Source organism: Ranitomeya imitator, chromosome 9, assembly GCF_032444005.1.
Source record: "Ranitomeya imitator isolate aRanImi1 chromosome 9, aRanImi1.pri, whole genome shotgun sequence".
Lineage (NCBI taxonomy): Eukaryota > Metazoa > Chordata > Amphibia > Anura > Dendrobatidae > Ranitomeya > Ranitomeya imitator.
Genome location: NC_091290.1, coordinates 75,803 through 88,220, shown reverse-complemented (window position 1 = coordinate 88,220; position 12,418 = coordinate 75,803). Strand labels below are relative to the sequence as shown.

The 12,418-nt window shown below is 45.5% G+C and overlaps 1 protein-coding gene across 2 annotated transcripts in view; it reads left to right on the top strand.

Annotated features, from left to right (window-relative positions):
- NCR3LG1 (natural killer cell cytotoxicity receptor 3 ligand 1) overlaps positions 1-7,941 on the top strand; it is a 127,642-nt gene extending 119,701 nt beyond the window's left edge. For both annotated transcript variants that reach the window (XM_069739742.1, XM_069739743.1), the window contains one exon: positions 2,720-7,941. In XM_069739742.1, the coding sequence (XP_069595843.1) occupies positions 2,720-3,003 (284 nt within the window). In that variant the 3' untranslated portion in view covers positions 3,004-7,941. The remainder of the gene's footprint in view (positions 1-2,719) is intronic.
- Positions 7,942-12,418: the final 4,477 nt, after the last annotated feature.

The window sequence follows — 12,418 nt, the reverse complement described above, 5'->3', positions numbered from 1 at the left end:
ACAGGAGGAGAGAGGACCCTGCCCGCGAGGGCTCACAATCTACAAGGGATGGGTGAGGATACAGGAGGAGAGAGGACCCTGCCCGCGAGGGCTCACAATCTACAAGGGATGGGTGAGGATACAGGAGGAGAGAGGACCCTGCCCGCGAGGACTCACAATCTACAAGGGATGGGTGAGGATACAGTAGGAGAGGGTAGAGCTGGTTGTGCAGCGGTTTGGTCGATCGGTGGTTACTGCAGGTTGTAGGCTTGTCGGAAGAGGTGGGTCTTCAGGCTCTTTTTGAAGGTTTCTATGGTAGGTGAGAGTCTGATATGTTGGGGTAGAGGGTTCCAGAGTAGGGGTGATACGCGAGAGAAATCTTGTATGCGATTGTGGGAAGAGGAGATAAGAGGGGAGTAGAGAAGGAGATCTTGTGAGGATCGGTGGTTGCGTGCAGGAGAGTACCGGGAGACGAGGTCAGAGATGTATGGAGGAGACAGGTTGTGGATGGCTTTGTACGTCATGGTTAGGGTTTTGTACTGGAGTCTCTGGGTAATGGGAAGTCAGTGAAGGGATTGATAGAGGGGAGAGGCCTGGGAATAGCGGGGGGACAGGTGGATTAGTCGGGCAGCTGAGTTTAGAATAGATTGGAGGGGTGCGAGAGTGTTCGAGGGGAGGCCACAGAGCAGGAGGTTACAGTAGTCGAGGTGGGAGATGACATTAACAGACTGTTGGAAGAAGAAGAGCGGGCCCTGCACAATGGGGGACGTGGCTTGGGTACAATAGTGGACACGGCCCGGCACTATGATGGACATGGCCCGGGAATGGCACAAGTTTGGTTGCAGACCAGGCACAACTGTTCTGAGATGTGTTGCCACCATCAGTTTCTAAATGCGAAAATGTTTTGAAATGAAATTGACAAATGTCCAGTATTCACCTTATGAACAGTTCTGTGTGTTAAAATAAGGTGGGAACAGATTCCTAGATCATCATGTTCTGGTTTTCTGCACATTTTACTCAGCAGCACAACTTTTTGGGAATTAGAGTTATATACAGTTAGGTCCATATATATTTGGACAGAGACAACATTTTTCTAATTTTGGTTACAGACATTACCACAATGAATTTTAAACAAAACAATTCAGATGCAGTTGAAGTTCAGACTTTCAGCTTTCATTTGAGGGTATCCACATTAAAATTGGATGAAGGGTTTAGGATTTTTAGCTCCTTAACATGTGCCACCCTGTTTTTAAAGGGACCAAAAGTAATTGGACAATTGACTCCAAGGCTATTTCATGGACAGGTGTGGGTAATCCCTTCGTTACGTCATTCTCAATTAAGCAGATAGAAGGCCTGAAGTTGATTTGAGGTGCGGTGCTGCATTTGGAAGGTTTTGCTGTGAAGTAAACATGCGGTAAAGGAGCTCTCCATGCAGGTGAAACAAGCCATCCTTAAGCTGCGAAAACAGAGAAAACCCATCTGAGAAATAGCTACAATATTAGGAGCGGCAAAATCTACAGTTTGGTCCATCCTGGTGAAAGAAAGAAAGCACTGGTGAACTCATCAATGCAAAAAGACCTGGGCGCCCACGGAAGACAAGAGTGGTGGATGATTGCAGAATAATCTCCATGGTGAAGAGAAACCCCTTCACAACAGCCGACCAAGTGACCAACACTCTCCAGGAGGTCGGCGGATCAATATCCAAATCTACCATAAAGAGAAGACTGCATGAAAGTAAATACAGAGGGTTCACTGCACGGTGCAGCCACTCATAAGCATCAAGAATAAGAAGGCTAAAAAACATCTAAAAAAGCCGCACAGTTCTGGAAGAACATTCTATGGACAGATGAAACCAAGATCAACCTCTACCAGAATGATGGAAAGAGAAAAGTATGGCGAAGGCGCGGTCCAGCTCATGATCCAAAGCATACCACCTCATCTGTAACACCCGGCGGAGGCAGTGTGATGGCGCGGGCATGTATGGCTGCCAGTGGCGCTGGTCACTAGTGTTTATTGATGATGTGACACAGGACAGAAGAATGAATTCTGAGGTCTTCAGAGCCGCCATACTGTGTGCTCAGATCCAGCCAAATGCAGCCAAACTGATTGGTCCTCATTTCATACTACAGATGGACAATGACCCAAAACATAAAGCCAAAGCAACCCAGGAGTTTATTAAAGCAAAGAAGTGGAATATTCTGGAATGACCAAGTCAGTCACCTGATCTCAACCCAATTGAGCAGCATTTCACTTGTAAAAGACTAAACTTTAGACAGAAAGGCCCACAAACAAACAGAAACTGAAAACCACCGCAGTGAAGGCCTGGCAGAGCATCAAAAAGGAGGAAACACAGCGTCTGGTGATGGCCATGAGTTCAAGACTTCAGGCAGTCATTGCCAACAAAGGGTTTTCAACCAAGTGCTAAAAATGAAGATTTTATTTAAAATTATTGAATCTGTCCAATTACTTTTGGTCCCTTTAAAAGCAGGGTGGCACATGTTAAGGAGCCGAAACTCCTAAACCCTTCATCCAATTTTAATGTGGATACCCTCAAATGAAAGCTGAAAGTCTGAACTTCAACTGCATCTGAATTGTTTTGTTTAAGATTCATTGTGGTAATGTCTATAGCCAAAATTAGAAAAATGTTGTCTCTGTCCAAATATATATGGACCAAACTGTATGTGTTAGTGCAGTGAGGACATGAAACAGCAGATTATTGTCCATTATCTTCTTTCCACAGTGAAGACCAGAGGCATCCAGTGCCTGCCGGAGAGTCCCCGGGTGGGAGAGAACGTCACTCTCACATGCTATGTGGATGGATGTTGCGCGGCTGATTCTGTATTCTCCTGGAGTAAAGGGATGTTTCCTATTGATGGTGAGATCCAGAACATGACGGTGGGATCTGGCAGCTCCTCCACAGTCACCTTCACTGCACAAGAGACGGACAGAGACTGCACAATCACATGTGAGGTGACCTACAATCTGCAGACACAAGAGGAACACTTCACCCTGAAGCTTCAATGAGATCTGGTGGACTCAAAGGAGAGCGAGATTTCAATGTCAAAATTCCTGGGGACAGTGGCAGCGAGCACGGACTCATCAATGTCTATGGTCCTGAGGTAATATGGAGAGATCATGGACTGTCATGGTGGTTACTGTTGAACTCATACAGAGGCGTTGTGGCACACTTTGGGGGATGGACTGCCTGAGGTTCTGGGGCAGCATTGGATTTGAAATAATGAGACCACAGTCACCAGGATTTGGAAGTGCTCCATCTGCCATAAGATGGAGATGGCGGGAAGACTGCTGGGTTGTGGTGGGGAATCAGTGGACAGGAGATGACGGTACAGCCGGAGGAGCTGTGGCACGATGTCCAGTTAACTGCTTTTACTTATCAAGCTAACAATTTGGAAACGTTTGCAGTAATGATGAATTCCTTCCCTCAAATGAGTTCTATGTATGTCCTAAGATGCAGTGACTTACTACATCGGGGGATGGGTGTGCCGGGCACAGCAGGGTTCGTTGCCATCTGCCACAGGACCCGGCAGTATTGCACAGCTGACCTCCCTGGCTACTTTTTCATATGCCCCAAAATGACATATTTGGTATCAGCACCTCCATAATGACCCTCCTATAAAACTATCACTTGTATGCTGCACAATGAAAAACAATTAGCAAAAACTGGAAGTTTAAACCATAAACAGAACATGATCGATAATTACCACCAAACACACATATAATAAGGCACAAAAGAAGCCTACTGCAAATAATATTACAACTTTACTGATTAAACATATTTTACACAAATCTACAAAATACAAAACCTTAAAAAAATCCAAATAAAAGGAAAAAGGGCAGTGTGGTCACATATACTGTATACACAGCATGAAAATACACAGTCAACAGTATAGCAGATGGATGAGGGCATGAGGCCACAGTTCGGGGAATTCACAGGGCATTGCAGCTATATAGCAGCCATATGTAATATTGGTATAACCGGACTTCGGAGAATATAGCATCAACACTATAGGTAACAATCATGTCACTAGGAGATATAAGCGGAAATAGACACAAGACCCCCTGCATTGGTGTCCATATAGTGTCACATGAACCAACACATATACCCACCATGTGGCATCATGCATAAAGGACCACACAGCCCAACACCCAGACGCGCATTTCACGTGCAGCTTTGTCAGAGGGTCTTATGCCCTCATTAATTTGCTAGGCTGTTGACTTTTTTTTTGCATTTTCATGCTTTGTGTATATATATATATATATCTAATATATAAAGCTGAATGTGTGTGTGTGTGTGTGTATGTATGTATGTCCGTGATTGGCATCTGCACCGTCGCAGCTACAGCCACAAAATTTTGCACAGTCACACGTCTGGACCCCGAGAGCGTCATAGGCTATGTTGTGAGGCGAAATTTTAACCCTGCACGTTCCAATTCACCAAACAATTTTGCCCCTATCTACATAATGGGGAAAAAGTGAAAGGAAAAGTGTTGGAGGCAAATTGACAGCCGCCAGATGTGAACAAAGGGGACTTAAAGAGTGAGAGCGATGGCGCCAAAGAGTATATACCATACAGTTGCTAAGGTGGGGCCCTGATATGGGATACTCACCACACACGGGGATATGAACACACACACACAAAATGCGCCACAAACTACCAGATGCTTGAACACATATTACCCTCAGCACACATTTCACCACACATACACCAACCTCGTTATATAAAAGTTGAAACACAAAAGTCACCACTCAAAACTCACCACGCGCAAAATTCGCCACATGCAAAACTCGCCACATGCAAAACTAGGCTCACGCAAAACTAGCCACACGTGTAAAACTCACTTCATGGAAAACTCGCCACACGCAAAGCTTGCACACGTGGAAAAATTGCCACATGCCCAAAAGTTGCAACACATGCAAAAGTTGCCTCACACAAAACTTGCACATACTCAAAATGCACCACACATAAAACTCGCCACGCGCAAAACTCGGCATGCTCAAAACTTGCTGCGCACAACTTGCTACACTAACCTGTCACATGCAACTCGACACACAAAAAGTTGCTACACGCATATTGCCACAAAACTCAACACACACAACTTGACACATGAAACTCGCCCTAAAACACACACAAGTCTGGTATTATCCTTCAAAAATAAGGAAGTACAGCAGCTGTCAGTCACATGACCTGTCAATTATGTGTATGTGTGAGCTAATATATACTGCCAGGGGGGAGGGCTTCCTGTTGGCTGGGGATTTATCAGGCTGCTAATTTAGCTTACAAATACTGAGGTAAAAATACTGACCAAATAACACGTGACCGAGGTCTAATACATGAGGAGATGACATATAGGTACTGTAAGATTGCTCTCACTAAGTGTATTGGGGGACACTCGCTTGGCACGGATTTAACGTAGTCAGGCACGGTTTTTCCAAACAAAACAGTCCATTTGGTTTATTAAAGTATCATAAACCACATCATAAGCAGTCCATTTACACACTGGACCAGGACATCACATGAAGTCTAAGATCCTTAGTCTGCGGTAACTAAACACGCTGGTCCTCTCCTGACCAGTTGCCGTGGGTTACCACACAGTTCATATAACATAAGAAGCACCAACAATCAATGGTACCTTATGGGAGCTCCTGCTCCACCTGCTGACTCCTTGTCAGTCCTCTCTCTTGGGAAGGCTGCCTCACGGGGATCACAAACTTGCCTGGTCGGCACACATTAGTCAGTCCAGACCCACCGAAGGACTGTAGCTTCCCCACACAGTAGCTGTCACTGGCTCTGCAGATCCCTGTCCTCACCTCGTGCTGTTCAGGGATCCGGTCCTACTCCCAGGACCTCCCAACACCCAGGTTACTCGGGATCACACAGGTGGCCAGTCCAGGTACTATTCAGGACGTCCATCCCCGGCTGGGACTGTCCAATACCCAGGCCACCAGGTCTGAAGCCCCACCATGTGCTATTCAGGAAGCCTCCTCCCAGGTCTTCCAACACAGGCTTCAAACAGGAAACACAGCGACCATACACAGGGACATGTGACCCACACCCAGGTCACATATATACCCTTAAACCACTCCCCTGGGTGGGAGTGTGGGTGTGTCACTAGTTTGTCCCGCCCAGCTCACATAACTAGCCCTGCCAAACCTCCCATGACTATTATACAACATGCATCCTACTTGTGGGACTATAGGTCCCAGAACACCACATCATTTCAGGCAGGCAGCGCAGAGTCTTCTCCTCTGCGACACACATATCGTCCATTCATCACAATGCCGGACTTTGTCTTATGACCACAGCCATGCATGCAACTGCCATGCTCTCTCATGGCCTCAATACACCTCTGTGTGCATACTAGGGAGACCATGCAGCGCCCCCTACCTGTTACAGGGGTCACTGCATCACAGTACATACTATATACAGGGGAGATGACACACAGGTATATACTATATACAGGAGCAGATGACACACAGGTGTATATTATATACAGGAGGAGATGACTTACAGGTATATACTATATACAGGAGGAGATGACAAAGGTATATACTATACATAGGAGGAGATGACATACAGGTACATACTATATACAGGAGGAGATGACACACGTATATACTATATACAGGAGGAGATGACATACACGTATATACTATATACAGTAGGAGATGACACACAGATATATACTATATACAGGAGATGACATACAGGTACATACTATATACAGGGGAGATGACACACTGGTATATACTATATACAGGAGGAGAGGACACACAGGTATATACTATATACAGGAGATGACTTACGTGTATAAACTATATACAGGAGGAGATGACATACAGGTATCTACTATATAATTGTCTAAGGGTCACTTCCGTCTTTCTTTCTGTCACGGATATTCATTGGTCGCGGTCTCTGTGTCATGGAAGTCCAAGTCGCTGATTGGTCGTGGCTGTTTTGCCGCGACCAATCAGCGAAGGGCACAGTCCGGAAGAAAATGGCCGCTCCTTACTCCCCGCAGTCAGTGCCTGGCGCCTGCATACTCCCCTCCAGTCACCGCTCACACAGGGTTAATGCCGGTGGTAACGGACCGCGTTATGCCATGGGTAACGCACTCCGTAACCGCTGGTATTAACCCTGTGTGTCTCCAACTTTTTACTATTGATGCTGCCTGTGCGGCATCAATAGTAAAAAGATCTAATGTTAAAAATAATAAAAAAAACAAAAAACTATTCTCACCCTCCGTCGTCCGACGATGCGCTCGCTCCTGCCGCCATCTTCCGTGCCTGGCGATGCATTGCGAAATTACCCAGAAGACTTAGCGGTCTCGCGAGACCGCTAAGTCATCTGGGTAATTTCGCAATGCATCCTGGGAACGGAAGATGGCGCATATCGCCGGAGCTTCGGTGGATCCCAGGGGGTGAGTATATAACTATTTTTTATTTTAATTATTATTTTAACCGGGATATGGTGCCCACACTGCTGTATACTACGTGGGCTGTTAGATACCACGTGGCTGCTATATACTACATAGGCAGTGTTATATACTATGTTGGCTGTGTTCTATACTGCGTGGGCTGTGCTATATATTACGTGGCCACTGTTATATACTACGTCGCCTGTGTTATATACTGCGTGGCTGCTATATACTGCGTGGGCTGTGTTATATAGTACGTGGCTGTGTTATATACTGCGTGGCCACTGTTATATATTGCGTGGCCTGTATTAACGCCTCGGGTATTCTGCAATATGTATGCATATAGCAGCCACATAGTATATAGCACAGGCCACGTAGTATTTGTCTGCTATATACTACATGGCTCCTATATACTACGTGGCCTGTGCTATATACTATGTGGCTGCTATATACATACATAAATACATATTCTAGAATACCTGATGCGTTAGAATTGGGCCACTATCTATTATATATATATATATATATATATATATATACAGTGGGGCAAAAAAGTATTTAGTCAGTCAGCAATAGTGCAAGTTCCACCACTTAAAAAGATGAGAGGCGTCTGTAATTTACATCATAGGTAGACCTCAACTATGGGAGACAAACTGAGAAAAAAAAATCCAGAAAATCACATTTTCTGTTTTTTTAACATTTTATTTGCATATTATGGTGGAAAATAAGTATTTGGTCAGAAACAAACAATCAAGATTTCTGGCTCTCACAGAGCTGTAACTTCTTCTTTAAGAGTCTCCTCTTTCCTCCACTCATTACCTGTAGTATTGGCACCTGTTTAAACTTGATATCAGTATAAAAAGACACCTGTGCACACCCTCAAACAGTCTGACTCCAAACTCCACTATGGTGAAGACCAAAGAGCTGTCAAAGGACACCAGAAACAAAATTGTAGCCCTGCACCAGGCTGGGAAGACTGAATCTGCAATAGCCAACCAGCTTGGAGTGAAGAAATCAACAGTGGGAGCAATAATTAGAAAATGGAAGACATACAAGACCACTGATAATCTCCCTCGATCTGGGGCTCCACGCAAAATCCCACCCCGTGGGGTCAGAATGATCACAAGAACGGTGAGCAAAAATCCCAGAACCACGCGGGGGACCTAGTGAATGAACTGCAGAGAGCTGGGACCAATGTAACAAGGCCTACCATAAGTAACACACTACGCCACCATGGACTCAGATCCTGCAGTGCCAGACGTGTCCCACTGCTTAAGCCAGTACATGTCCGGGCCCGTCTGAAGTTTGCTAGAGAGCATTTGGATGATCCAGAGGAGTTTTGGGAGAATGTCCTATGGTCTGATGAAACCAAACTGGAACTGTTTGGTAGAAACACAACTTGTCGTGTTTGGAGGAAAAAGAATACTGAGTTGCATCCGTCAAGCACCATACCTACTGTAAAGCATGGTGGTGGAAACATCATGCTTTGGGGCTGTTTCTCTGCAAAGGGGCCAGGACGACTGATCCGGGTACATGAAAGAATGAATGGGGCCATGTATCGTGAGATTTTGAGTGCAAACCTCCTTCCATCAGCAAGGGCATTGAAGATGAAACGTGGCTGGGTCTTTCAACATGACAATGATCCAAAGCACACCGCCAGGGCAACGAAGGAGTGGCTTCATAAGAAGCATTTCAAGGTCCTGGAGTGGCCTAGCCAGTCTCCAGATCTCAACCCTATAGAAAACCTTTGGAGGGAGTTGAAAGTCCGTGTTACCAAGCGAAAAGCCAAAAACATCACTGCTCTAGAGGAGATCTGCATGGAGGAATGGGCCAACATACCAACAACAGTGTGTGGCAACCTTGTGAAGACTTACAGAAAACGTTTGACCTCTGTCATTGCCAACAAAGGATATATTACAAAGTATTGAGATGAAATTTTGTTTCTGACCAAATACTTATTTTCCACCATAATATGCAAATAAAATGTTAAAAAAACAGACAATGTGATTTTCTGGATTTTTTTTTCTCAGTTTGTCTCCCATAGTTGAGGTCTACCTATGATGTAAATTACAGACGCCTCTCATCTTTTTAAGTGGTGGAACTTGCACTATTGCTGACTGACTAAATACTTTTTTGCCCCACTGTATATATAAACACACTGCCCTTTTTTCAGGTTTTATGTGTTTTTTCAATGGTTTTGTCTTTTGTAGATGCAGTATGTTTATCAATAAAGTTGTAGTATTATTTGTAAAATCATTCTTTTGTGCTTTATTATATGCATTTTTTATGGTAATTATAGGATCATGATGAAAAACAGTGCCAGGACTGCTGGTCTTGTTCATTACACCTCCCAAAGAAAAAGAACTAAAAAGTGGTTAAGTCCTAATGACTAGGGTTGAGCGAAACGGATCAGTCATTTTCATAAGTCGCCGACTTTTGGCAAAGTCGGGTTTCATGAAACCCGACCCGATCCCTGTGTGGGGTTGGCCATGCGGTACGCGACCTTCGCTCCAAAGTCGCGTTTCATATGACGCGTTCAGCGCCATTTCTCAGCCAATGAAGGTGGATGCAGAGTGTGGGCAGCGTGATGACATAGTTCTCGGTCCCCACCATCTTAGAGAAGGGCATGGCAGTGATTGGCTTGCTTTCTGCGGCGTCACAGGGGCTATAAAGGGGCGTGCACGCCGACCGCCATCTTACTGCTGCTGATCTGAGCATAGGGAGAGGTTGCTGCCGCTTCGTCAGAAGCAGGGATAGCGTTAGGCAGGGAATATAAACCCCCAAACTGCTTGTGCTGTAGCGATTTCCACTGTCCAACACCACCTTTTCCTTGCAGGGACAGTGGAGGCTAGATTTCTGTGCATCAGCTCTGTAGCTTATAAGGCTGCCCTAGAAGGCTCCCTGATAGCTGCATTGCTGTGTGTACGCCGCTGTGCAAACCAACTGCTTTTTTCAAAGCACAAATCCTGTTGCTCCTTTCTGCACAGCTATCTTGTTTGTTTGTCCACACTTTTGTGTGCAGCAGTCCTTTTTATTGCTGCCTGCCATACTTTTCTGAGATTACTGTAGGGAGATAGTAATTTTAGTACAGTCCCTTTTTTTATATATATCTTCAAGCCACTTTCTGCCCCTGAAACTGTGTAGTGTGAAACAGTGGGCCTGTATTTTTCTGCACTGTCCCACACCTATAAAAAGGGAGATTTATATTGCCAATCAGCGCATCTGTGCCAGTCCAGTCTGTTGTATCTGTCTGTCAGTCATTTTCTGCCACAAACAATAATGTTAAACAGTGGGCCAGATTTATTCACTAGTCTTCCATATAAAAACAAAAAGGGGAGATTAATATTGGCAAATCTGTGCATCTGTGCCAGTCCAGTGTGTGGTATCGGTCTGTCATTTTGTGCCACTGAAACACTACTGTAAAACTGTGGGCCAGATTGATTCACTAGTCTCCCATCCCCCCCAAAAAGAAGGGGAGATTAATATTGGCAAATCTGTGCATCTGCGTCAGTCCTGTTAGTGGCATATCTGTCAGCCACTGTCTGCCACTGAAACTGTGAACTGTAATACAGTGGGTCTGATTTTCCCTGCACTCTCACACACCTATAAAGGGAGATTTAAATTCACAACAATTTTGCGTCCACCTTGTAACTGGTTTTACAGTACCAAATTACGTTTGTAAGTTTGGTTACACATTTCCAAGAATGAGGAAGTCTGGTGGAAGAGGTCGTGGCCGTGGGCGGTCATTGCCAGCTGGTAATGATGGTAGTGGTGGTGGAGCATCAGGTGGTCATGGGAAAAGCAATATAGCACCTAAGTCTCGAGTTGTTCAGCCACCGTCATCGTCTGGCTACACAATGCCTCGAACGCTCCCTTTTCTGGGAGTAGGAAAACCGCTTTTAAAGCCAGGGCAGCAGGAACAAGTTTTGGCTTTCCTTGCTGACTCTGCCTCTAGCTCTTTTGCCTCCTCTTCGGAAAGTGCAAAATGTAAAAGCAGCGCGTCGTCAGTGGAGGTTCCCGGTCAGGGACAAGTCGCTTCCTTCTGTTCTTCACCCAGAACAACAGATAAGGATGAATCAGGCGACACAACGGGTTACTCCATGGAGCTCTTTACACATAACAATTTCCCTTTCTAACCCAGGAATGGTAACAGGTCATGCCCATTACAAGATGAATCGGGCATGGAGTGCACAGATGCACAGCCACAGCCAGATTCTTATGCTGTTCCTTTGACTCAGATCACAACATTGCCCTCGCAGTGTACTGATCCTGAATCTGACCCAGATGAGACTATGGAGCCCCGTCACGAACGCTATAGCATCGCCTTACACGGTGACACCGAGGAAGGTGCACAGGACATAGAAGAGGAGGTCATAGATGACCCAGTTGTTGACCCCGATTGGCAGCCATTGGGGGAACAGGGTGCAGCCAGCAGTAGCTCTGAAGCGGAGGAGGAGGAGCCGCAGCAGGCATCAACATCGCAACATGTTCCATCTGGCAGGCCCGTATCTGGCCAAAAACGTGTGGCTAAACCAAAACCAGTTGTAGGACAACGTGGCCATCCGGTTAAAGTAGCTCAGTGTGCAATGCCTGAAAAGGTATCCAATAGTAGGAAGAGTGCAGTCTGGCATTTTTTTAACCAACATCCAAATGATCAGTGCAAAGTAATCTGTAAGAAATGCTCAAGGACCTTCAGCAGAGGTCAGAATGTTAAAAGTCTAAATACAAGTTGCATGCGTAGACATTTAAACACCATGCACTTGCAAGCCTGGACTAACTACCAAACGTCCCTCAACGTTGTTGCACCCTCTCACAATGAAGCTAGTCAGCAACGCTACATCCCTTCCCTCACTGTAAGCCCAACGTTTACCACACCACCTGCAGCAAATGTGGAGGTTTCGTCGCAAGGCCAAAGAAGTCAGGGAATCACCAGGTTCTTGGTAGGAAACACTGTATGTAGGCCAACAGCAAGAATACCATCACCACCCCTCTCTCAGTCTGCC